We start from the raw sequence: 26512 nt of genomic DNA, 5'->3' as shown, positions 1-26512 counted from the left end.
GAACAGTATCTAAAGGTTATTTTTATTTGTGAATGTATTTAAAAGAAAACACCATATGTACATATATGTAACTTGCATATGCACATAGCAAGAAACTGTTAACAACGGTTGCTTAAAAAGAGGGGAAGTTATTTTTCATTGTCTACTCATATGGAGTGGCAGAGACAACGTTTTCATTGTAAACACTTTTTGTACTCTTGAAATTTTTGGTAACTGCATGTACTGTTTCACTTTTTTTAATTAAAAAAAGAGCACCGGGGGCTGGCCCCGTGGCCAAGTGGTTAGGTTCGCGTGCTCCGCTGCAGGCGGCCCAGTGTTTCATCAGTTTGAATCCTGGTCACGGACATGGCACTGCTCATCAAACCACGCTGAGGCAGCATCCCACATGCCACAACTAGAGGGACCCACAACGAAGAATATACAACTATGTACCAGGGGGCTTTGGGGAGAAAAAGGAAAAAAATAAAATATTAAAAAAAAAAAAAAAAAAAAAAAAAAAGAGCACCAAAAAAGGCCTTGAAAAATCCCAAGAGCTAGTGACTGCTGAGAGGAAAGGTTGATACAATGACCAGCAAATGGACCTCAAACAGCCACTCACCTATCCACTTCCTCCTTCATGTACGTGGTATAACTGCTGCCATCATAGGACAAGAGCAGTCCTCCATCACTCAGCCGATGTACATCTACTTCTACACACGAGCCGTTCATGACCACTACATAGGAGTTGGGGGACTGTCGAGTCACCTATAGGGAACAAGAACCAGAAGGGACAGTCAGTGTGTCCCCAGGTGGAGTCTCAGAAAAAATTCAATACCTCAAAGATATAGGTAAGGAAGGTCTGTCAGAGAAGAAGAAAATTCATGGCACTGGTGCTCTTAGCATCAGTCTGTGGGCATGGCTCAGCCCTGCTGCAAGCAAATAGGGTGACCTTAGATGCTTCCTCTCCCTGTTCTGGTTGCTCTCTGTCCCCTTTAACGCTTGGCTGCAGAAGTCAAGTTGAGAAACAACTTAAATATTTCATAGAATCATACCGCTTCAGGCTACTGACACAAATAATGACCGTAACTTCACTAATACCCAGCCGTGCAGTAAATCAAACTTTCTTCCTGTCTCTTGACCTATAGAAAGCAAGCTAACAAAGAGAGAGAAAAAATAAGCTGTAGGCTTCAGTGGGTTTCAGCATACCTTAAGCACATACTTGACTCCTTCATAGATAAGTTCAACATCTACTGTATTCAGAAGGGTATGAGCAGGAAGGACTTGACCCCTGAAACAACAACAATGTGAGAGACACTTCTAGAAAGTTCTAAAAGTTTATAAGGGAATCTCAAAAGTTATTGATTAGAGCATTTTCTGGACTATCAACTGGAAACAACCTAAAGGACCATGAGCAAGGGACTGGTACATAAATTATGAAAAAGCCATGTAATGGAATATTATGCAGTCATTAAAAAGAAAGATGAAGTCTTATGTACTAACATGAAATACTCTCTAAAATACACTGTTAAGTCAAGAAAGCAAGTGAAATTGTATAGAACAGTTTTAGAGTATGCTGCCAATTATCTTTTAAAAAAAACAGAGGTGGAAAGAAGAATATTACATATATATGCTTATATAAGTTTACAATAAGCCTAGAAGGTTAAAGAAGAAACTGGTAATATGGGTTGACTAAGGGGAAGGAAACTGAGTGGCCAGGGAACAGAGATAAGAAGGAGACTTTCCACTATATACCTTTTCGTGCCTTTTGAATTTTGAACCATGTGAATATATTACTTGTTTTTAAAAATAGACAAAATTAAAACTTAAAAAAAAGCCCCAGTATAATCAACCCTCACCTACTCCTATAAACCGGGACTTTATCTGGGGTCTTAGAAAAACAAAAGGCAGTAGGCCATGGCTGGGAACAGGGGAAAGGGAAGGACACTGCCAAGGAGGGAAATATTCTCAAGAAAGACTTTTGATAATAATAGAGGGAGTGATAAAGCAAGCGTGACAAGTTGTTAATAATCGGAGAATCTGAGCAAAGAATATGCAGAAGTTGTACTTTCATGCAACTCTTCTATTACAAGTCTGAAACTATTTAAAAATACAAGCTGAAAAAAACATGTTAAAAAGGAGTGGGGAGCTTGTAGAGGAGATTACACGTGATACATTTGTACACCAGTAGGAAAACCATTTAACTAGGTTAGAGATTGCATGTTGAGAAACAGAAATAAGTAAGACTCGACTGCTAAAAAAGGGCCGAAGTCTATAGGGAGTTGAAAGTCACACTGAGGGATTTAGATTTGATACAGAAGGGTAATGTGAGCTGCTGAAGGTTTTAGTCCATGAGAGTAACATATTGAAAGATATTTATCGTAAGACTTGAATAACTGAAATCTTGGTTCAATTTTTAAAATTTTGTTTCTTTTCTTCCTTTTAGACACCTCAAATGGGAGCTGATATAAGTCTAACAACACAGAAGGAAATAAAGTGCCTGTGATTAAAGTGCTTTAAAATGATTAGCCTCTTGGAAAATTCCTCCTGGGACTCAAAGGCACAGCTTAGTCTCCAAAACCAGTGTTAGAAATTAGTTTAGCCCCATACCATCTGATCCTCTACTTGAAAGACTCATGAGGCCATCTTGAATATCAGCCTCAAGTATTAATTCCTGAAAAGTGTTGCAGGTAATATAGGACATATTCAGGGTTCAAAGTAAGAGAAAAATACCAGATTTTCATCACCAGGTTCGAAGAGATTTGATGCTTGTACAGGACTGAATGTTTACTTCAGCTGGATTCCAGTTTTTAAAAAGCAACCTATTCTAATTGTGGTGTAAGCTAATTTCTAGAATCAGAAGTTAGAACTCTAAAATAATTTGCCATAAATCCTATATCCCTTCTCTCCCCTGCCCCATAGTCAGTTAACAACAGGTAGCACTCACAAGCTGCCAAGAACAGAGAAATGAATAAATGGGTCTCTGAACTTTAGTCTTGCACTCAGGACCATCAGTCAGCCTGCACAGTCTGTGAGAAACAAAGCCTACCTTTCTAAGGAGTGAAGGAAGTTAGAGATGCTATTCCGCAGGCTCACATCTGCCACGTGGAGAGCCCCACACACAACGCCCAGCATGGTGTCAGGCCGCTCTGCCTACAAGGAAGAACAAGAGAGCAGATCAAAAGCATGGTCACTTGGCACCATGGCCCCTCAATTTAAATCAGGCTCAAATATAATGTGAAGAAACAGACAGTATTGAGAACCTCCAGTCTTATGCCCCAAACTGATTTTTTAGATAAAAACACATTTACTTTTAGAATTTGAATAGAGGCCTCACCTGAACAGAGATGAAAAACATCTTCCCCTTCACTCTCCCCAAGATTTCCACTGAGCCAATCAAAGAGCAGCTCAAAAGCAAGCTATTGTCAGAAATAAATTCAAAAAGGTACAAAGATCTGGCTATTGATAATCTCAAAGAAAAATGGTATATAACCAAAATTTGGACCTTCAGATAATTTACGTGAATCTAATGATTTTATACAAAATCTTGGGTAATTCAGAATACTCCAGCAATTCAGGAACAAGGGGTAACTCTGTCGATTTAAATGAAGCCCCTCATTAGCACTTGGTAGACAGATGTAAAAGTTGGTAACTGAACCAGATTTAGCATCAAATGAGGAAAGAGAAAGCATTTCAATCCCTACATTCCTCTCTTCAAATATATCCCAGGAAGTAACACTAGAACATATAAAATGACTGCATAACACAGGCACAAGAACTCTTACAGCGCTAAAATTACACTAACTCCTAAATTTTTCCAAGTAGATCAAGAACCACTCACATTAGAATAAAATAACTTTTACCTAGTGACATGGACTGATCATACAACAAGTCTATAAAAACTCAATCCCAGGGGCTGGCCCCGGGGCCGAGTGGTTAAGTTCACGCGCTCTGCTTGGGGAGCCCAGGGTTTCATAGGTTCAGATCCTGGGCGCAGACACGGCACTGCTCATCAGGCCATGCTGAGGCGGCATCCCACATGCCACAACTACTATAAGGACCCACAACTAAAATATACAACTACGTACTGGGAGGATTTGGGGAGAAAAAGCAAAGAAGAAAAAAAAAAGAAGATTGGCAACAGTTGTTAGCTCAGGTGCCAATCTTTAAAAAAAAAAAACAAAATCCCCAATCCCAGAAGCTGTTTCTGCAAACAGAGAAACACACACCTGTACTTTTTCCGCTATCAGTCTGTCCAACCAGCCAGTGTCAATTCTATTCAACTGAAAGCTTTCAGTCTCCAACAATTTGATCAGATATTCAACTGTAGTTCGAAAGTCACCCCGAATAGACAGCTCCTTCAAAGCCACCACCATGTTTCTGGGAGAAGAACAAAGGCAGATCTGTTTTAGCAACAAATGTTTAGTGTTTTTCAATCATTTTAAAGAATCGTTTCATTCCTTTGGAGTCTTAGGAAGGAGGAGAGAGAGACAGACAGTTCCAAGAACAAATGACAGTACAAACGTAAGTGTGTTCATTACGTGTGTTCCAGATAGGAGAATTTGCAAGAAGCCAGTAAACTTATGAATTCTGGTATTACCCTAAGTGCACCAGCAAATCACATACATTTCATTACACACAGTACAGAACGAATTATGTGCAAACTATCCTCAGCTTTCACTTACTGGGTTTCCATTATTCCATTTGTTTACTGCTAACTAGAATTAGGGCATAATTCTCCTCTCCTTACACTTTATTTATTTTATTAAGGCATAATTTACATACAATAAAACATACTTATTTTAAGTATACCATTCAATGAATTTTGACACATGCTAATACTTTAATTTAAAGGTTTCCAGAGGCTGGCCCCGTGGCACAGCAGTTAAGTTCACACGTTCTGCATCAGCAGCCCCGGGTCCACCAGTTCAGATCCTGGGTGCAGACATGGCACTGCTTGGCACGTCATGCTGTGGTAGGCGTCCCACATATAAAGTAGAGGAAGATGAGCATGGATGTTAGCTCAGGGCCAATCTTCCTCAGCAAAAAGAGGAGGATTGGCAGCAGTTAGCTCAGGGCTAATCTTCCTTAAAAAAATAAAATAAAATAAAGGTTTCCATACAATGAGGCAACTGGCTGGGTACAGTCAGGTATTAGCCTGACACTGCATGTGAGAGTTTTGTTTTGTTTTGTTTTCTTCTGGTGAGGAAGATTGACCCTGAGCTAACATCTGTGCCAATCTTCCTCTTTTTGCTTGACGAAGATGGTCCCTGAGCTAACATCTGTGCCAATCTTCCTCTACTTTGTATATGGGACACCACCACAGCATGGCTTGATGAGCAGTGTGTAGGTCTGCACCCAGGATCCAAACCTGCAAACCCCAGGCCTCTGAAGCAGAGGGCATGAACTTAACCACTATCCCACCAGGCCAGCCCCTAGAATGTTTTTTTTTAAGCTGCATTTTCGACGTCTATGGAATGACTTGCTCATTACTTTTACTGCTTCTCAATTAAAAGAAGCAGTCACACAAAGCTTCAGTTAACTTTTGCCAAGTGGAATATAAAACCAACAGTGTCATTATCATCCTATTTTTAGAGAAGGCAGAAATCCATATATTTATTTCCATCTCCCAATTTTTAAATATGGGCAATTTTAAAAAATTAACATTCTGTAAGCCAATCAAAACACATCTGTGGCTGTGACTTGTCAGAAAGTCATTGATTTGCAAGCTCTAGCGTAAACCTTCTTCACTTGAGCAAAGCAGGATATGGCTGTGAAAGAAAAAAAAAGGGCAACTTTATACCAGATGGTTTTTCTGGTGGCATTGCTTTAATTTTGAAAAATTCCACTTACAGTTTTGAATAAATGGGAAGAATTGCAGAGGACAAAATAGAGAAAAATTGAGACTTCCCTACTTCTAAAAAGATTATTAAAGACCAATATTATTAATAAATACTTATGGATTGCTAGTCTATGTGTATAGTTCAAAGGTCAAAGGAATGGCATTAAATGCCACAGGAAGGCATTTAGAAGGAAACAGACAATTAAAAAATACAAGGAACTAGTTGAATTTTGGATATTCTAAAATACCTAAACTGTCAAAACTACCCCTAGAGCCCTACTTTTTAATTGTTATTAATTTACTGTATATGTTTAATACTATATTAACTAATAACACTTATGATACATTAGTTATATTTGTATAAGCTGTGTATATATTTCATTGCACACTGAGTTCTCTTATATAAACAATGTGGACAATTCTCTTATGCCATTTTCATATAACAAGCAGTTCAGTTTATTATTTTAAATGACTATAGGACATTTACAGCTATACCTTTATTTTGGTGACTAATAACAGATCTTATCTGTGATTTATATGATGCCAAACTCTTGGTCAAGAATCGACCTCTCTCCAATAACAATATTGTTTCTATGGAGAAATATGATATCTTTAAAGTAATAATTTTCATAAGTTTATCAAAAATATTTGAAAGCAGAAATACTTGAAAAGGCTCAGAACAACAAAAAGAAAAACCTCTGCCAAACACTGCATAATTTAACACAACATTAACGCAAGTACAACCGAAGATGTATTTCTTCAAAAAGGTTGTCCATGACAGTACTTTTGTAGCAGATAAACGAGTCTCATTCCCTCGCTCACATCTTCACTGAAGATTAGCACGAATTTATTTTTAAAAATGCAATCAAATGATATTATACTCACGAAATTGCTTCCTCTCTGTTTTCTCCCCAGGAAAAGCAGTGACCAAATTGAGAATCAGCAAATTCATGAAGTCCTCCTGCAGCAGCAACACTGAAATAACCCCAAACATTCTTATTGCTACGGAAATTCAGTTCCTGAACTGTTCCTGAGCTGGGCTTAAAACCCTGTCAGGGAAAAAAAATTAAAAATTAAAAAAAACCCTGTTAGAGAATGAAGAATATGAGAGACTGTATTATATTTCCAAAGAAGAGAACATTTATGTACTCATTGTTTAGGCTCTGTGTTAATCACATACAAAAGCAGAAACAAAATTATGCACAATAATCATAAAGACTTGAGAGCCAACATCCACTGCTACAAACCCACTGAGGACTCTACAGTAACTAAAGTAGGATTAAATGACCAATGGAAGAGTGATCACTTAACTTGTCTGCTCTGATGAAACCTCATAAATTTCCCTCCCCAGACGAAGCCCCAAGATATTTCAGAAGTATGCCCTCAGATACTATCTTAATATTAAAGTTCACAGGAAAAATAAAAGTGTAAACCTTTTAAGTGATGGGTTACCTCATCTGGATTTTCACTAGTGATCCGAGCAGCAATAACATGGCCCCTTGGGCAAGGAACGTGAGCAGAATTTTCAAAATCAATGGGAGCATCACCCCAGGGAGATAACCCATACATCATACGGATATCCTTGATTCTGTATAGAGGGATTCCCATGGCAATCTAAAACGTAATAAAACACACATCACTCACTTTTCACAGTTACTTTCCTTAAAATGTGTAGGCTATCAGATTACCTACAAGGCTTTTCATTTTAGTAGCCACCATCTAAAACATTTTAATTTTATAGATTGTATTCTACAACCATTGAATTAGTAACTCTATGTTACTTGAAACAAAATATGTCACTACAGATTAAGTTGCTAAATACTTCCCACTCCTTAAAAAGTTCCAAATTCCTAATGCAATAGGACATGAATTTCCCTCGATTGTCATTTCTCCATCAAGGGATCAGAATGAAAACATCCAAGGGAAGAGTCAGTGTCAATGGCTATCCAAAAAGTTCAGACAGCTAAAAAGTCTTAACTATATCATAACTACCTCAGAATTATCCCCACAAACCACTGGGGGGAAAAAAAAAATCAAATCAATCAATCTGTCAATCAATCAATCTGTCAATCAATAAATCAATCTTTAGTCCTTAATTGGAATCCAGAAGAGGTTCCCAATGTTATGTTATGTCCCAAAGAATACGTTAGACACAAATAATATCAAACCTCATCATTAGCTATTACTGCATCCCCTAACACTTGTTTCCTGAGCTGAATGCAGAAAATAATATTGACAGCTACCACTTTAAATACTATAAATATAAATGTGTATTGCCACAGTTTTGCCAGGAAAAACCTTGATCATCACTCTCATGTGGAATTGCTCCAATATAGAATACCAGTAAAAACGTGTAGAGGACAATTACAAACTTGCAAGGTTTTCTATAATTAAAACAACTGATTAAAGCATATTACTTTGAAAGTTTTTCTAAAAGATGACAGTTTAAATCAGATGTGTCTGGATAAAAAATATAATAATATTCCTAGACTTGTACGACATCAGGAAAACCAACCTACACATCACAACCCACACGGCACGAGAGATGAACATTACATGAGACTCAGCTAAGAGGTGCTTTTCTCTTATAAGACACTGGTTAAACCAGTTTTTCAGGCATCTCTGACATTCAGAACTTCTCTAGGCAACTCTTTGGGCCAAGATCAGGGTGACTCACCTGAAGTTGTGCTGCAGGGAGGTTGACATCAGCCACCATCTCTGTACAAGGGTGCTCCACCTGTAGCCGAGGGTTCAGTTCCAGAAAGTAGAAGCTGCCATCCTGGCTGTAGAGGTATTCCACAGTCCCAGCACTCACATAACCAACCATTTTGGCAAGTTTCACAGCACACTCAAAGAAGAAAGATAAACAAATGTAAATATCTCATTTGTCCAGCTGGTGGACCACTGCTTATCTATAGCCTCTCCCTGACTCAAATATCCTGTGTTTATAAGGACCACCAAAGGCTTTTAGGACATGAAAATAAATTTCACCCTCTCTGATTATTACATAAGATCCCTGGTCATGGATGACAAAGCCAAATCAAAGCTGGGGGAAAACAGTATTTTTCACTTGGGATCATGGGCAACCTCACCCTATAAGGCATAAGTACATGCAGGCAAAACAATACTGTGGCAAGACTCTTCATTGAGCTCTAGCTTCCAGCATTGAGCTCTAGCTTCCAGCATTCCTAGTAGTCTTCCTAGAAACATGGCGATCAGCTAGAGACTAGATTTTCCAACATCTCTTATAGCTGGTGACTAAGTTTTGACCAATATAATATCAGCATGAGTTAGTGATATGCATAATCCCTGAATCATCTTTTGACAAGGAAATTGCTTGTCCTCTACGTCTGGCTTTCCCCTTCTATGGACTGAAATATGGTCATGATGCTACAAACCAGTTTCAACCATGCAAATAAGAACATACTAAGAATGGTTAAAACAAAACGGAAAGAACCCGAATCCCAAGATGGCCTCAGGGAGCAAAACTGTCCTACCAGCCCTGGAGAGGTCACCTCAGATTATGATAGGAAGGAAAAATAAACTTCTATCATATCTGGGTCATTGTATTTTTTGGATCTCTTTATTACAACAGCTTAACCTGTACATTAACCAAATTATGAAATTTGGGTAGGATGCTGCTATTTAAAAAAATGAAAATATGTGATGCTGGCTTAGCAATGAGGTAGTGGGTAGCAAGGAAACGCTGCAAACTGGAAAGCTGGTGGCCTCCTTGTTATAACAAAACATTTGGTAAACTGTCTCCTACAATAACTTGGAATGCAGATAACACGCCAACTAAGCCCTAAGAAAAATGGTTAGAAACAGTCAGAAATTGAAAAAACTAACAGCTTTCATACTCCAAAACTAGAAGTAGATTCTCACCCCAATGCAACCCAATGTCAAAGATCAAATAAAAGAGAAAAAGTTATTTATCTAGAAATCGTGGAGTGTGGTCACTCATCCCTCAAGCAGACTGGAAGCAAACAGTCCAGAACCTTACTAAGTTTTGAAGAAATTGTATTTCTAAACAAATAATAAACCTGGCCTTCAAAAGCCTGTGACAGATAATTAGCATAAATTTTGTGGCCCAATCCTGCACCAGCACGAAGTGACCTGTGAAAGCTCTGCCAAAGAAGGGATGGTCTCCAAAACCCAATCACAGAGAAAACTGAACAAGGAAGAACTTCCTAGAGAACCAAGCCAGGTGCTTGGGATGATGGGCAAGGGATTTACTTCCAGAGAGGAGAACCAGGGGCAGCCAGAGGGCTAACTGAGGTATTACTCCATGACATGGCAGGAAATCACCACAATTTCTGCCTAGAAAGATTCAATAACTGCTATGGACCAATGATTACTGTGTATTTTTCATTCTTCTTTTTTCTAAATGGGAGTTATCCTCTTCCTATTCTACCACTGTATATTAGGTATATCGGGGAAGGAGGAATGACAAGCGGTGGATAACTTATATTTCAGGTCACTGGCCCATGAAAAGCCACAAGCACAGTTAATGGAGAGGACTGTAGATATTTTGGACTTTGAACTGAACGTAATAACTGGATGGGACTTTGGGCTGTCTTCTTTGGGGAAAGACTAAGTATGTTCTAAAGAAAGAAAAAGGGTGTGGAAGGATAATGCAGAGCAAGAGGAAAAGACTGAGGCAGATTATTAAATGTTCTCCAGTAATTTTTCTTTGCATCGTTAATTCTCTGCATTTAGTAACAGAATCTCCTGAATTTCAGCTGAGCATATGGCCACCCAGTAAGTGACTACAATTCCTACCATCTCTTGCAACTAGGTGTGATTGTGTAACTGAATTTTGTCCAATGGAATGTGAGCAGAAGTAATACGTGTGAATTCTAGATCATATTTTTATATGCTTGCCCTCCATGTCCTTCTTTTCTCCCTCTCACAGACTACAATGTAAACATACTCTTGTGAGCAAGCTTTAATCAGGAAGATGATGACACCCTAGAGAAAGGGGTGGCATCCTTTCTCAAGAAAAGGCCAGACAGTAATTATTTTCAGCTTTGTGGGCCATATACTATGTGTCACAACTACTCGACTCTGTCATAGCAGTGACAAAGCAGTCATAGATAATACATAAATGAGCATGGCTATATGCCCATAAAATTTTATTTACAAAAACAGGTGGTAGGTTGGATTTGGCCTACAAGCTGTATTTTGCTAACCCTTTTCTAGTGAATGGCCGACCAATAAACCTGGGTCCCTGGCGCCAGCTCATCTTTGAACTATGATGAGAGAGAGAAACAGAACTTACACCTTGTTTAATCCACTGTATTTTGGAGGCCTCTTTCTTAAAGCAGTTAAAGAATACATCTTAACACACACACACACACACACACACACACAGAGGAATTAAACTTCCAACACAGATGACCACATATTTAGCTTGTTTAGAATTCAAGAGAAAAAAGAGATGAAAAATATGTCTCCAATAAAATGAAGACTGAGTCACAATTCCAGAAAAGACCATGTTCAGACCTCTAAACTACAACTATTTCCAAGGGACCCTGCAAAACTGTTGAGGGATTCTTTTCTATACAAAAATAGAGAATATGTAAACTTTAAAGATACTTAGAGGGGGGCCAGCCCTGTGGCCGAGTGGTTAAGCTTGCACGCTCCACTTTGGTGACCCAAGATTTTGCCAGTTCAGATCGTGGGTGGGGACCTAGCACCAATCATGAAGCCATGCTGAGGTGGCGTCTCACATAGCAGAGGCAGAAAGACCTACAACTAGAATATACAACTATGTACTGCGGGGCTTTGTGAAGAAGAAAAAAAAAAGAAGATTGGCAACAGATGTTAGCTCAGGTGCCAATCTTTGAAACAAAAAAAGAAATTTAGAGGACCTTTTAAGAGAGAATGGATTTGAATAAATTCACCTGAAGATTCAACGACAATCAATCTAGAAAATGGAACTACTTGCTTACCATGAGCTTGTTTAAAAAAAACAAAAAATAAGATTAAAGATCCCAAACCATTTCTCTTCTTTGTCCCTAATGAAAAGAGTACACTGATTTTTTTTAAAACATACCTGTTCCATATGTTCAAATACTGCTGGAGTAGCAATAGCAGCAGGTGCCTCTTCAATAATCTTCTGATGCCTGCGCTGTACAGAGCAATCACGACCAAACAAAGAGATTGCATTGCCATACTGATCTGCTAAGATCTGTACCTCCAGATGACGAGATTGTTTGGCTAGTCTCATCACAAATATAGGAGATCCAGGGACTTCAGCTTGAACCTATATTAGAAAAGGAAATAAAACAAATTCTTAAGTGGTAAGCATTTTTTTCTATGATAAGCTACTTCAATTTCAATAGGCAGATTGCCTAGCAGTGTGAGGGACTGTGTTAATCAGTAATACAAAAATAAATAAAATATAGTTCATGCCCTCATCTATTTTTAAGATATTGCATTCTTAGTTATACAACCAATATTAAATGATGAATACAAAAACATACAAACATCCAATGTATTACAAGGGTAAAAACAAATTATTCTGAAAACACACACACACAAATCCCACAGAAAGGCAAAATACTGTCATCAACTTCAAACAGCCAAATGAACAACTTGCTCCAGACTAGATGCTTTCCTATTAACATGATGTCATATATGATATTGCTGTAGTCAAAGAACTTTCATCTTCATTTCAGAGCATATTGTCACTGGATGCAGAATTCTACACTGGCAATTTATTTTCTTTCAGCACTTTAAAAACATCACAATGTTTTCTGGCTTCCACTGTTTCTACTGTGAGACGTCAGCTATCCTGCAAGTAACTCCTTTGAAAGTAATCTTATTGTTACTCCTCTGAAAGTAATCTTTTTTTCCAGCTGCTTCAGGATTTTCTCTTTCTCTGTCTCTTTTTAGGGGAGTGGGGTGGTAGATTTACTCTGATAAGCTTAGATGTGGTTTTCTTCATACCTGTCCTGTGGAACTCACAGTGCTTTTTGAATCTATGTTTGGTATCTCTTATCAATTCAGAAAAATTCTTAGCTGTTATCTCTTCAAATACTGCTTCTGCTTCAAGATTACTTCAAATATGGCTTCTGCTCCATTCTCTCTCTTTTCTCCTGAGACTCAAAGTATATGATGTTAGATGATTTCATGTATCCCATATGTCTTTTAAGCTCTGTATCCTTTATGCTCTGTTTTGTTACATAACAAGTCACCTCAAAACTCAGTGGCTTGCTTAGGACGTCAACCATTTTATTGCTCATGATGCTGTGCTCATCTGGGCACTTATTCTTCTGGTCTTCCATGGGGTCACTCATGTTATCATTTGGTGGCTTGAGTGGGGCTGAATGGTCTCACTCAATGTCTAGCGACTTGTGTAGTAAATGTTGGCTGGTAGGTCTGGAGAGCCTCGACTGCAACAGCTCATCTCCATTGCATACGGCCTTTCCTTCCCCAGTAAGCTGGACCAGCCTTCTTCAATGCAGTGTTCCAAGAGAGTGAAGGTAGAAACTCCAAGGCTTCACAAGCTCTAGGCTCTCGAATTTAGCACCACTCTGGCCACATTCTAATGGTCTAAGCAAGCCACAAGGCCAGCCAAGATTCAAGGGGTGGGAAACAAGATGCCACTTCTTAATGAGAGAAAAAGCAGTGTCACATTGCAAAGGGACATACATATAAGGATGGGAGGAGTTACTGCAGCCATCTCTGTAAACAATCTACTATGGCCTGCCCTCCAGCCACAATAAGTCACATATCTCCCACATGCAAAATAGACTCACCCCCTCCCAAGACCCCCAAAGTCATCCAATCATGGCATCAGGCTTGCCATCCATTTTCTCATGAGTCATATCCAGAAGCAAATGAAACTTCTTGGGTACAGCTCCTCAGGTGCTATTTCTCTTGATCTAAAGATCTGAGAACTAAAAAGACAAGTTATCTGCCCCCAACAATCCCAATATTTAATGATGAGATGGGGAGCAGATAACTGTAAAAGCACTCCTGTTCAAAGAAGAGGGGATGAAAGATACACAGCAGTCACTGGTCCATAGCAATTCTGAAATTCAAATGGGTACATGTTGTGGGATTCCCTTACTACAGAAGCATGGAATGTCTTATTATTTTAGGGTCTTATTCTGCTCCCTGGGAGTGGTTTCTTAATCCATGACTTCCCTCTGCTCTTAGCTCTGCCCTCTGGGATCCTGGCTCTGCTCTCCAAAAAATTTCTTTTTATTAGAAATGATTAATGTTTACAGGTGATTAACTTTTTCAGTCTGTTTCTTATTCATAGAAAATTGAAGGCCCAGAGGCCTCTTTAAAGTTTGACCTGTCTCTGTCTCTTTTAGTCCCTTTGGTGCATTCATCAATATAAGTCTCCTGAAAATTTTGTTGGCTTCCTATGAATCATATTGGGGGATTCACTCTTTGCCCCAAAAGACATATCCATAACTTTTCTGCACAGATCTCTCTGTACTTCGGGCATATCAGGCTGCTGTAGGACAACAGCCTTAAGATTCTTACAAGCCCTTTTTTTGCTAGCTGAGAGGTAATCTCCCAGGTACTGTCTTAAATATTTCTGACATTGTAAAGGATCTCACAGGCATTCTTGACTTGGCCTTTACCCTGATGTCATTTTGAGAATCTTTTGCCAGCTCGAGAAACTGGGAATGAGAAACAGTTCTATTTTCAAACTCAACAAGTTTGAAACACCTTCTTGAGCTCATTTCTCTTTCATAGTTCCTTAGCATAAGCAACCTGAAGTATTCAACAGATACTTTCAACACTTTGTCAACAGATCTCTTTATCTAGGTCCACAAGTTCATTAAATACATTCTTTATCTTCCAAGTTACCTCAGGCAATTGTTCCATCATTACAGAACATTGGTACCTTTTTTCCCAGATTCTAATAACAATTCCTTTACTGCCTCTCCAGTCTCCACTAAGAGTTTGTTCACTATGCCTCCAGCTTTCACTAAGAACCTTCTCACCATTTTTCCAGCCTCCACATATGAGGCCAGTCTCAAAGTCAATGCCACATATTTTACCTTTCTTTTTTATGACAGTATCTATCACAACTTTAAATGTTAATTTCTGTGATAGTTATGCAGTGATACCTAACATACCACCCAAAATTTAGTGACTTAGGACACTTAGGATAATTTTATTTTATTTGCTCACAGTGATTTGAGCTGGGCTCAGTTGGCAGTTCTGCTGCTGATCTAGGCCTAGAGACACTCATGCAGTTGTAGTCATCTGGAAACTTGACTGTGGTTGGATAGTTTAATACGGCTTCACTTACATGGCTCAAATGTTGTGCTGTCAGCAAGTAAGTCTAGGAAGCCTCAGCTGAGACAACTCATCTCTGCTTCATGTGGGCTGTCTTTCTCCAGAAGGCCTGACTGGGCTCTTCACATGGCATCTGAGACTCATTCCAAGAGAGCAGAAACCACAAGATCACTTGAGGTTAAGGCTCCAAAACGTGTATACCATTTTTGCCACACATCTATTGGCCAAAACAAGTCACAAGGCCAGTCAAAATTCAAAGGGTGGGAGAAAAAACTCTACCCCTTGATGGGAGAGAGGTAAAATCATACCGTAAGGGGGTGTGTATATAGGGATGGGGGGAATTATCATGGTCCTCCTTGCAAATCATCTCTCACGTGTTCTTTTTATATTTTTCATCCTTTTCTCTATGCTTTGGTCTGAATTTTCTTCCAACCTATCTTCCAGTTGCTAATTCTCTCTTCAACTGCATCTAATATGCTATTAAATTCTATTGATTTAATTTTAGTTATTGCATTTTCAGTTCTAGAATTTTCATTTGTTTCTTCTTTATGGTTTCCAGTTTTTTGCCAAAATTTTCAATCTTGTCTTTAATTCCATTGAATACATTAAGTGTGTTACTTTAAATTCCTTGTCTGATAGATCCATTATCTAAACTCTCTGTGGTCTGCTTCTACTGACTTTTATTTTTCTTGATTTTCAATCATGTAATTTGATATGCCTGCTTCTTTTTAACTGGCTGCTTGATAGTACATTTGAAAAATTAACAGAAATAATTTGAGGTTCTGAACATCATCTTTCTCTGGAGAGAATTTATCTTTGCTTCCTGCTAGTGGCTAGGGATACTAGAAATCCTAGAACACCTTGCTTCAATCAAGGGTTGAGTGTTTTGAAGCTGAGATTTAGTCCCTGTGAGGGCTGGCCTATTTCCAGTTCATTCTTACTGCTCCAAGATCCCAACCTAGGGGCCAGCCCAGTAGCACAGTGGTTAAGTTCATGTGCTCCACTTTGGTGGCCCGGGGTTCGCAGGTTCAGATCCTGGGTGCAGACCTAAATACTGTTTATCAAGCCATGCTGTGGCAGGCGTACCATATATAAAGTAGAGGAAGATGGGCACAGATGTTAGCTCAGGGCTAGTCTTCCTCAGCAAAAAGAGGACTGGCAGCAGATGTTAGCTCAGGGCTGATCTTCCTCAAAAAAAAGAGTGCAAATAAAAGGTCGCTAGGGGTACTAGTAAAAGATGGTGCAAAGTAAAAGATTCTGGGAAAAATAAGAAAACATGAGAAGCTAGGAGAGTGACAAGGCCAGAATGTGCTGCAATTTTCCTTTGCCTGACATCTTTTTCTGGGTATCGTTAGGAGAAAAAGAAGTGAGTCAAGAACATGAGGGTAACTCTGAGGGCAAGGAAGAAGAAACTCCTGTCTCTAGCTTCTCTCTCTAAGATTCCAAAAAAAGATAATTTCTTTGACCTCCAGAACCAACATATAGTATGGCCACATCAAATTGGCTGTAAATCACAGGGTTAGGCAGAGAAAGATCCTAAGTTTAGTTTTCCTGAGCCAACCTCAGTTCTCAAGAATCTGCGCCTGCCATAGGGTTTCTGTGCCAGGGTATGGTGGCCATGCAGCACAGGCTAGGGTGTAGACTGCTGGGCCAGCAGGGTAGATGGCACATGTGGCAGAAACTCAGGAGCCTGCAGCCAATTTGAACTGAAGTAAGGTAAAGTCAACAAAGAGCCTGGGCCTGGCCAAGCCTAGAGCATCCAGATCGAGTTAACTACACCACATACTTTATCTACAGTGCCAACAGAAGAGGGACACAAAAACGTAGAAAGGCATTGATTCTTCCTTGTCACTATGAGGTCTTTTGAGCCACACATACTATACAGGCAAGAGCTATCTGAGAAACTGAGCACTTTTAGTATAAGAGAAAATAACTCTACTGTTTGAATTACCTAATTGAATGAAACTTGAATTGGACATTTCATTAACACTTTTTCCCTGATAATAAGCAGGTAGAGGCTAGAGAAAAAGATTAGATTAGTTACAGACAAAATAAAAAATTAAATATTTTCTGGACATCCAAATTATGGTGTAAGTTAAATCATTTATCTCTGATATACATGTTAATTCAAACAAACGAAAACAACTTGTACTCTACCTGTCTGAAGAGGTTAGGGAAGTCATCTGCATTGTTGACTTTTCTGATTCCCTTCCCTCCCCCGCCTTCTGAGGCCTTGATCATTACTGGATATCCAACTTCCTCTGCTGCCTTTAGGAAGAGAAAAATGGAAACAAGGGAGATATGAGTAGGTAAGGAGAAACCTGGCATTTCCTGCCCTTAAAAATGCTATCATTTTGTAGGTCTACATGTAGTAAAATAGAAAGATCTTGAAGATATACTATTAGGTGAAAAAAATAAGTAATAGAAAAATATTTGTAGCATTAGTTTGAACCAATAGAAATTGCCTTTTTTGTAGGTAAAAAATAGTTGAATATTGGCAATTTCTTATGGTTCAATCTAAGACAGCCCCATATCAGTCAAAAACAAAATAAAACTGTATGTTTATATATGATTATGCATGCATTCATGCACCCACATATGTAAGTGCAAAAAAATAAGTCTAGAATAGACACCAGTGGTGATTTATAAAAGGAAGATGGGTAGATATAAACTTTCACTTTTTATTGTATATATTTCTGTAATATTCACATTTCTTATAGTATGTTGGTATTCATGTACTACTCATAATTTTTATTTAAAAACAAGACACAAGTAGTTCACTTAATATAAGCTGATGGTCTCAGTATAGCTTCTGATAACATATAAGTAAGACTTAACAAATCACAACTCTCACGTATCCAGGAGTTTTTTCTCACTCAACTTTTGTAAAAGAGAAAAATAACAAGATATCAAAATATTAATAAAATTAGTCAGAAAACTAATTTTCAATATATGTTCTAAATGTGCTTTTCACATTTACAGCATTTTATAATAAGGTGATGATCCTAAAATTTTTCAAAAATTAATTACACATCCATTAAGTAGGCAGCTGGTCAAATCAAGATATACCCACATATTAGAATACAATGCAATTATTAAAAGGAATGAGGTAGTTTTTACAAGTAATAATATGAAAGATGGCCAAACTGTACTGTTAAGGCAAAAAGTAAATTGAGAAAAAGTTAACCAAAATTTTAAAATGAGTCATTCCTTTGTCAAAACATTCCAGTCTTTTAAAGTTTACGTTATAATAATATCCAAAAAATGTGTCACTAGAAAAAGACCATTTCAAATTTTAATTTAAGTCAGTAGATTAGGCATGAAAATCTTGCACTCATAGTCCCATCTCTTCTAAATTTCTCTTAACTCTATCCATTACTATGCTTATAAACAGAGTTAGCATGATGAACTCAATCACTGGGTGATAAGTGATCAAAGAAATGGCCACAAATGGAAAAGAGCTTAAAAAGTAGGGTAGCTCATATGCCATCAGTGAGAAAGAAGGTAGGCCTTTGAAAAATATATGAAAGCTCTAGGCACAGGTCATCCATTTAAAATATTTTAGAATTTTAATGCCATGAGGAAAGTGCTTATATACAATATTAAGAAGAAAAAAACCTAGGATTTCTCAGTAATATATATAGTAGGACCCTAATTTTATAATTATCACAATAATTATAATTATGGGAGTCTATTAACAAAGATTATCAATATATGAATCTATGAATCAAAAAAGGCTGGAAGAAAATAGATGAATACGTTAATGGGATTTATCTATGGATGGTGGGTTTATGGGTGGTTTTATCATCACATCTTTTCTGGCTTTCTTAAAGTTTCTACCAGAAAACTTTATAATTATAATCAGGAAAAAAAATGAATTTTCGTTGATATGTACAATAGTTCCTTACAAACAGCTTCTACTCTTTTGCAAATTAAGCAAATAAAATATTGCATTTGCAATTCAATTAGAAATATTAATTCTCCTTATTAAGGACATTACAGGATGCTTAACTTGAAATGCAAACAAAAGAGCAAAATTAATGGAACATTCAGTGCTCCTCTTGAATTTATCACATACAAGTCAAACACAAGTACTGTGTTTTTCTAAAATAGTCTCTTTCATCAATCTACCTGGAGGCAAAACTGATCCTTCCAACTAGTTAAAAAGTGAAAAGGGAACAAACTGGAGACAAATATAACAGAAAGAAAAGGTAATGTTGGAGAAAAGATCTTCTTTTGCTTGGGTCCATGTAACACTTTCAGCCTCTCTCAGCTCCCTCCTTCACTCCTCCCCAAGGGAAAAAAGAGTGAATTATGTGATTGGTCAGTTTGGAAGGAAGAACTAAGCATGCATAGCTCAGCCTCTTCCCCTCTGGGATCAGCCCACTGCACAGATCATATGCTCCTCGTCAGCTCTCGGCCATACAATAAGCTGAATGGTAAAAAGCTGTCTCTGTAGAGGGAAGTCTGTGCTTATCCAGCACCACTAGTAACCAGTGAGAGAGCCTGTTTAACTCTAACGTTCAGTTTACGAATCTGATTTGTTGCTACACACTAAAGCCATTTTCATCAACATCTCTATTTGTAACAAAGCTGACATTTTGATCTCTATCTGCCTAGCTTCTTGGTTCTGAACTCAAGCAGGGGAAAAAAGTGTGCTGTTTGTTGCCACACACCCCTATCCCACCCCTAACCAGCCCACACATACTAACAGGGTGGAGATGAGAATCAGTACCTCCTTAAAGCTACAATTTAACCACCCAAGAAATGTTCTGTCCAGGTGAGCAGCCTGTTCAAAACAAATTTAAATTATTTTTGTTAAATCTGGGTCGCATCCTCACTCTGTAAACTATCTCCTGGTCTTAGGTCAAATTCTCGCTCTGTAAACTATACCTCCTGCTCTTACAACCCTAATGAGTATGTATCATGAACCAGGCTCCAAATCCCTGTATTTGTGACTATAATTGGTCACTTGAAAGACATCATTCCCTAGAGTTAGTAACCTACCTTTAGCCCATCATCCACATCCTTCACATAACCTTTTTCATATAATTCCTGGGGAACATTCAAGATACGTTTTGTAAAATCATTTTCCTGCCAGTCCACACGAAGACCTGTAATAGATAACAGTGACTTAAAAGCAGCTATAAGAGCTTCTCTCTTGTCAATATTCCGCTATACCTTCTTGAAATGCCCTCATCTTTATCCAAAATTGAGGGGACATGGGAGAAAGAAGGATGCCATAAAACCCTGATCAGTTCTTGGAGTTAAAGGTAGTGTTTAGCCACAGCAGAACCTGGCAATTTGGGTTCTTATGCTAGAAAAAGCCAGGAGAGCTAACAGGCAGCAACTTATAAAAATGCAAGGACACACAAGACCAAAAAAAAAAAAAAGCACGTCAAACTTCTCACAGCAACTAGCAGGCAAAATACCTTCCATTTGTGTGTTCAGGGCTGCCCAGGGCCAGAAGTCTGAGAAATAATTCAATCTTTATGAGCCCTTGGAAATGGAAATGGCAGTTTTATTGGCCTCGGCAGAGCCATGATTCCATGCTCCCTGAATGCCCCTGTACTCAGCCACAAGGGGAATGCTATCATCTCTCCATTCAAACAAGAACGAATTCAACCTTTTATTTTAAGCTGTTTGACCCAGCAGGACTGGAGAGAATATCACAATCCCCCTGGAGAGCCAGAGTAACAAGAGTTCAAATCTGTTCAGCCTCAAGACAACAGTCGTTCCCATTTGGAAGAGGTTTTAGTGAATGTCTGCTCCCCGTGCTTGAGTACGAAAGAAAGGCAAGTTCATATAGTTATCAGCTATGATTCACATGGCACTCTTTAAGGGATTTGTCAAGAATAAATTATTTTTAGAAAAATTTTATCCTCCTTCAGGCCTGGAAGAAAAGTTAACTACAGATCTCATTTTCTGCATCAAGGACAAATGAGAGGTTGAATGGTACTAAACAGGCAAAGCTAATCATCTTGTGGGCTGACATCAAGAAAATACTGGCAGGCAAACATTGATGGGTGGGCTTTAGGTTTTTCTTAGTGATCCAGGTCACCTCCCAAGCAGGTTCACAGGACTAATTCTGCCTAGGAAGTCCATCTCTATGGAATATTCTAGCTGACCCAGAGTAGATCCAAATCTACAGAACAATATGAGTTTTCTCAGAGTTTCTCCAAATTAAGTCTCAAGATCGCTTAAATCATAGTTTAGTATCTGTGTACCTGGTACAAAATTTATATTCCTAAGACATGATAAAATCACAGGTGTATTTATTAAGCCAGGAGATACAAGATACCATTAATCAACCTGGACTCTACTTCTTATCAAGTATCCAAATAAATTTTAAACAAACCTAAGTTCTAAGTCACAGTCCCAAATATCCCACTGAGCTTTTCTGCTCAAGATACAAACAAGAAATACTTTCTTACCACTGCCACTCCAGGGAAGAGTTGGGATACCTGCAGTTTGAGCCACTATGGAAGATGCAATCTTATCCCCTAAAGCCCACATGGCCTGGCTTGGAGGACCTAAAAACAAAACAAGAAAAGAACTCTGTAATATTTTGGCTACATTTCTGTCACATTTTGTCTTTTATATAATTATTTTTGTATTTGTCTTGTCTCCCCTACATCACATATCATGGAGATACACAAACTTGATTATGGAGATTACTATATCATCTTTCTATCCTTTATAGAACCTAATGCAGCAAGCATTTAGCACACACTGAGAATTCAACATATATAAGTATACACTGAATTAAATTCTTGACAAATATAACTCTGATTTTATCATCCTTCATGATCCAACTTTATCAGATTAATAAAGTCCTTTTTTCTTTTTTTTTTTAGCAATATCCTAAAATAAGGACTATAAAGTTTTGGGATCCAAGTCTGAAATATTACACTCTCCTTGGTCTTGGAGGAACCCAAAAGAGAGAAACAGAGAGAAACACTTTGAGCCATATAACCTCAATTTCTCTCTCTGCTATAGGAGAGTAGAAAAGTCAGAAGAAATAGCTCTCATTCATAGTTATATAACCTATCTGCTTAAATGTGAAGGTGCTGATTTACATTTAAGGGCACACTGCCAAGGAATCCTAAATATTCAGCTATCTTCGCTACATAAAAATAGGTCCTTTCTCCACATGTTTTCTTAAGGTTAGTGGCAAAGTCTTAAAAGCCCACTATTTTGGAAATCAAAGCCTCCTCTATATCTCATGGAAAAGAATCCGGGGACAGAAAACACGATCAACATGTAGAGAGATAAGCAGGGTATAAGAAATGCGAAGGGAAAGAAAAAGAAAGAAATAAAGAGGGTTACTCTGAGAGTTGCTGACCGATAAAAAAAAAAAAAATAAGAGGCCAGTACACATTAAACAGAAGAAAAGCAGAATATAGAGTCGAATATGGGCAAAATTGACAAGACAGTACATCAGAAAGGCTTACCCATGAAGGCAATGCCATTTTTCAAAAGTAGTTCTGGGAGTTTGGGATTCTCAGAAGCATGACCCCAGCCAGCCCACACTGCCTATAAAGGAACACAATATGATTCATTCTTAAAATTCATACTAAAAAACCCACAATAAACTGTATTACTCTCTACCAAGACTGGCCCTTCTCCATGAGGTACAATAGCTCCACAGCGGCCTAATGCTTAATTCAGCTTCTATGCTTGATTCTTGGCAAACGTTTTACAGAATAACAATAAACAGTCCATTATGGCAAAACCTCTGAAGAGGTCAAAACCAAGTAGAAACTGATATTAAGATCCAGGCAGTCTTGCTGCTCTTTCAGAAACTCAATTCATAGCCTTTCAACTAGACTCTATAGAGCCTTTTCTAGAAATATTGGTTATCTTTCACAGATTCGATTACTTTGGCCACCCAAACCCAGCTTTATATCTAGTGATTATATGGTCATACAAGTCTCGAGTTTTTTTCTCTTTGGGCTTTAAGATACTTACCCTAAACTTCTTAACACAACGTGACAGAAAAGAAAGAACCTATTTCTATACCACCATATTCTGAGCCAAGAATATTCCATGGGAAGCAGGCAACTTCTACTTACATGGAATGGTTTGAAGGTGAAACGGATAGAGTAAAGAATCTCTGAAAGACCCTTCCAAACCTCGTGTTTGTATGATGTTTACTCTATTCTGACTCATTCCATTCTTTCCATCTTTTCTTTCCCTGTCAGTTATCCCATATAAAGGCATTGATCAATTTTCAACAAAGATGCTTTATATAAAATTAAAAGTTCTTCTCTGGATATCCCCTTGTGTCTAACTGTAATTTGGCTGAATTTTGTTTTAAAGGACACACTGGCATCTCTTACTTGTACTGGGATCCTTTTAGCAATATCAAGAATTAACTCCACATTTGCATAGTTGTTGTTGTTTGGTCCTCCAGGCACTGGGACATAGTGATCTGCCATCTTAATGTATTCTGAAAACACAAGCAAATTAATAGATAAAACATGCTTTATTTTCAGAAACGTAACAGCAGAGGAAAACTACGTAAATGACAGGTATCTTCATAGGTAACCACAGAACAAACTGCATTAATGGGGTGATATCCAGGACCATTTAGTTGGAGGCTCTGACTTGGTTAAGTCACAGGCATTAATATACACTAATCTCATATTTAGGAAGTTCTTATACTAAAACAGCAGTTCTCAAACATTTCACTGTGACCTTTCTGAAGGGTCTTGATGATCCCTTTATCAAGGATGATGTGTCTGTTATTTACAGACCCACGTACAATTATTCTATTCTAAGAAAAAGTTCTAGTCCTGATACTTTTACCTTTAACTTACGCCGTACTCTGGGAAAGTCTTTTTCCTGGTATAGAGCTGTAACAGAATGGGGAAAGAAGGTAGAATCTGGAGGGTTTGTAGACTGGCTAAACAGGAAAGGTTACTTCTAAGAGTCTACTAAATACTTGAAAAGGGCTTAGCTGGAATGCCTGAGATAACAGGTATTTAAAAGACACTTTAAAAAGACAACTTCTATGACCTACAGCTAGGATATACAAATAGTATGGGGCTTTGGGGAGGAAGAAAAAAAGGAAAATTGGCAACAGATGTTAGCTTTGGAGCAATCTTCCTCACTAAAAAAAAAAAAAGGCAACTTCCTTACATATTACTTACTCAGTATTCCCTTTCAGATTTGTCATCTGATGTCTCTCTTCCTATTCTGGTAATAATTGTAGCAGAGCAGCTACAATGTGAAGGGACCGTACTAAGCACTTTATACATATTGTCTCATTTAATACTCAACAATCCTATACATGACAGGTATTATTAATACCCAGTTTATAGGAAATTATGGCTTGGAGCAGCTAAATAACTTGCTCAATGTTCATCTCCACCATACTGATTAACATTTCTTATACCTTGTTTTTAATTTTTAAAGGTTTTTAAATTCTTCTAAAAATAATTCCACCCAAAGATACAAGGCCCTATAGTTTGCTCAAAACAGAAATAGGTTTATTGTTCTCTTTAATTATAAGAGGGAAAGCATGTTAATTATAAAAATATTTAGATAATATATCAGGATGTAATAACACTATTTTTGAAAAGTCAAAATCACCCATTGTCCCACCACTCAGAGATAATCAGTTCATGCTTTGATATACTACAAACCATAAATTGTTAACCAATTTAACAATATATTGTAGATATCTTCCCATATTATGACATAGAGATATATTTAATATTTAACATATATGCTCAATATTTTAATAGATGTCTAATGTTTCTATAGTCCATAGTTCATTTAACCACTAACTTATTGATGGACATATAGGTCATGAATAATTTGGAAAATATTAAAATAACATAATGATGAATATCCTTGTGCTGCTATCCAATTACATCCTCAGGATATGTTCCTAAAAGAAATAAAGTTATTGGGTCAAAGGGTATATACGCTTTCAAAGATTAAACCACTTTAGACCCTCACTAGCAACATGGGTACCAAATTGCCTATACTCTCACCCATATTAGGTGTTATCAATCTTTTAAATTTTACCAGTCTTATAAATTTTTAAAAATCCCAATTTAACTATTGTTTTGGTTTGCATTTCTTTGATTATCCTTGGTACTGAATCTCTTTTTATATGTTTATTGTTCCTTTTTAATTCTTCTTTTATGGACTACTTTTTTGTGTTCTTTGTTCACTGTGTGTTGAAGGGTATCTTCTTCTAATATTACAGGTAGAAATTCTTTGCTGCTAATATGTTTTCCCAGATTATCATTTGTCTGTAACTTTTTCTGTTTCTTTTTTTATTTTCTAAATAGAAATTTTTATTTTTATGTAGTCAAATCATCTAACTTTTCTACTGTGGTTTAGTCTTTTCTGCAGTTCAGTGGCCCTAGATGTAGAAAAAAGTTACTTTAATTGCTGACCTACATCCTACACACACACACGCGCACAGTACTGCTACCACCAACCAACAACAGTTTGGCGTTCTATACCAATCAATCTTCTATTATCATTATTGTAGACACTAAAGAAAAGAGAAGCCCCGGCAAGTAGAAAAAGAAAGATTATCCTAATTATTTGGCTTGTATTTCTCCATCATCTCCTAGTTCCCACAGTTCCCATAACTACCACCAGAGATGCTATTCTAGAGCATATTCACAAATAAATTAGAAAATGTCCCTCAAAAGAGAATACTCAATTCTTTACTATGGATTTCACTAATCATCCACCTCTCCAACTGTTCCAACAACTATCATGGAATAAAAACATGCAACTGATCAACTATTACCATCCTCATCATCCCTTAACCTGTCAATTTTGCCTATCCCTCTCCAGTCTCAGAGGATGAAGCCCTCTCCTCATGTTAATAACCAACTCTTCTATCTAAGCCTCCTTTTCCATCATCTTTCAAATTGTAAAAATAATTAGTATTTTAAACTGGATTACAGTGATGATTGCACAGCAGTACAAATTTACTAAAATTCATAGAACTGTACACTTTTAAAAGGGTGACTTTTATTGTATATAAATTATATTCAACAGTTACCAAAAATAATTAACATAATAGAAAGGTTAAAAAAAACGAAAAAGGAAAAATCATCCGTAATACTAATTCCTTAATTCAATGCCAGTGGTACTGTAATTCTTCTAGAGTTCTATTTTTTTTTTTTTTTGAGGAAGATTAGCCCTGAGCTAACTGCTGCCAATCCTCCTCTTTTTGCTGAGGAAGACTGGCCCTGAACTAACATCCATGCCCATCTTCCTCTACTTGTTTTTATATGTGGGACGCCTACCTCAGCATGGCTTGCCAAGCAGTGCCATGTCCGTACCCGCGATCCCAAACCGGCAAACCCTGGGCTGCTGAAGCGGAATGTGCAAACTTAACCGCTGTGCCACTGGGTCAGACCCTAGGGTTCTATTTTTTAAATAAAG

At 37.7% G+C, this 26512-nt stretch overlaps 1 protein-coding gene across 3 annotated transcripts in view; it reads right to left on the bottom strand.

The window, feature by feature from the left end:
- The window catches only part of ACACA (acetyl-CoA carboxylase alpha), a 271848-nt gene that overhangs the window by 144946 nt on the left and 100390 nt on the right, over positions 1-26512 (bottom strand). For all 3 annotated transcript variants that reach the window (XM_046675864.1, XM_046675867.1, XM_046675865.1), the window contains 13 exons: positions 23431-23540; positions 22543-22624; positions 21523-21621; positions 20096-20202; positions 17246-17356; positions 11877-12086; positions 8496-8666; positions 7271-7432; positions 6704-6867; positions 4206-4356; positions 3026-3129; positions 1186-1267; positions 599-744 (listed from right to left, as the gene is read on the bottom strand). In XM_046675864.1, the coding sequence (XP_046531820.1) occupies positions 599-744; positions 1186-1267; positions 3026-3129; positions 4206-4356; positions 6704-6867; positions 7271-7432; positions 8496-8666; positions 11877-12086; positions 17246-17356; positions 20096-20202; positions 21523-21621; positions 22543-22624; positions 23431-23540 (1699 nt within the window). The remainder of the gene's footprint in view (positions 1-598; positions 745-1185; positions 1268-3025; positions 3130-4205; positions 4357-6703; positions 6868-7270; positions 7433-8495; positions 8667-11876; positions 12087-17245; positions 17357-20095; positions 20203-21522; positions 21622-22542; positions 22625-23430; positions 23541-26512) is intronic.

Source organism: Equus quagga, chromosome 11, assembly GCF_021613505.1.
Source record: "Equus quagga isolate Etosha38 chromosome 11, UCLA_HA_Equagga_1.0, whole genome shotgun sequence".
Taxonomy (NCBI): domain Eukaryota; kingdom Metazoa; phylum Chordata; class Mammalia; order Perissodactyla; family Equidae; genus Equus; species Equus quagga.
Note: the sequence above shows the minus strand (reverse complement) of the source record. Positions and strands in the feature narration are given on the sequence as shown.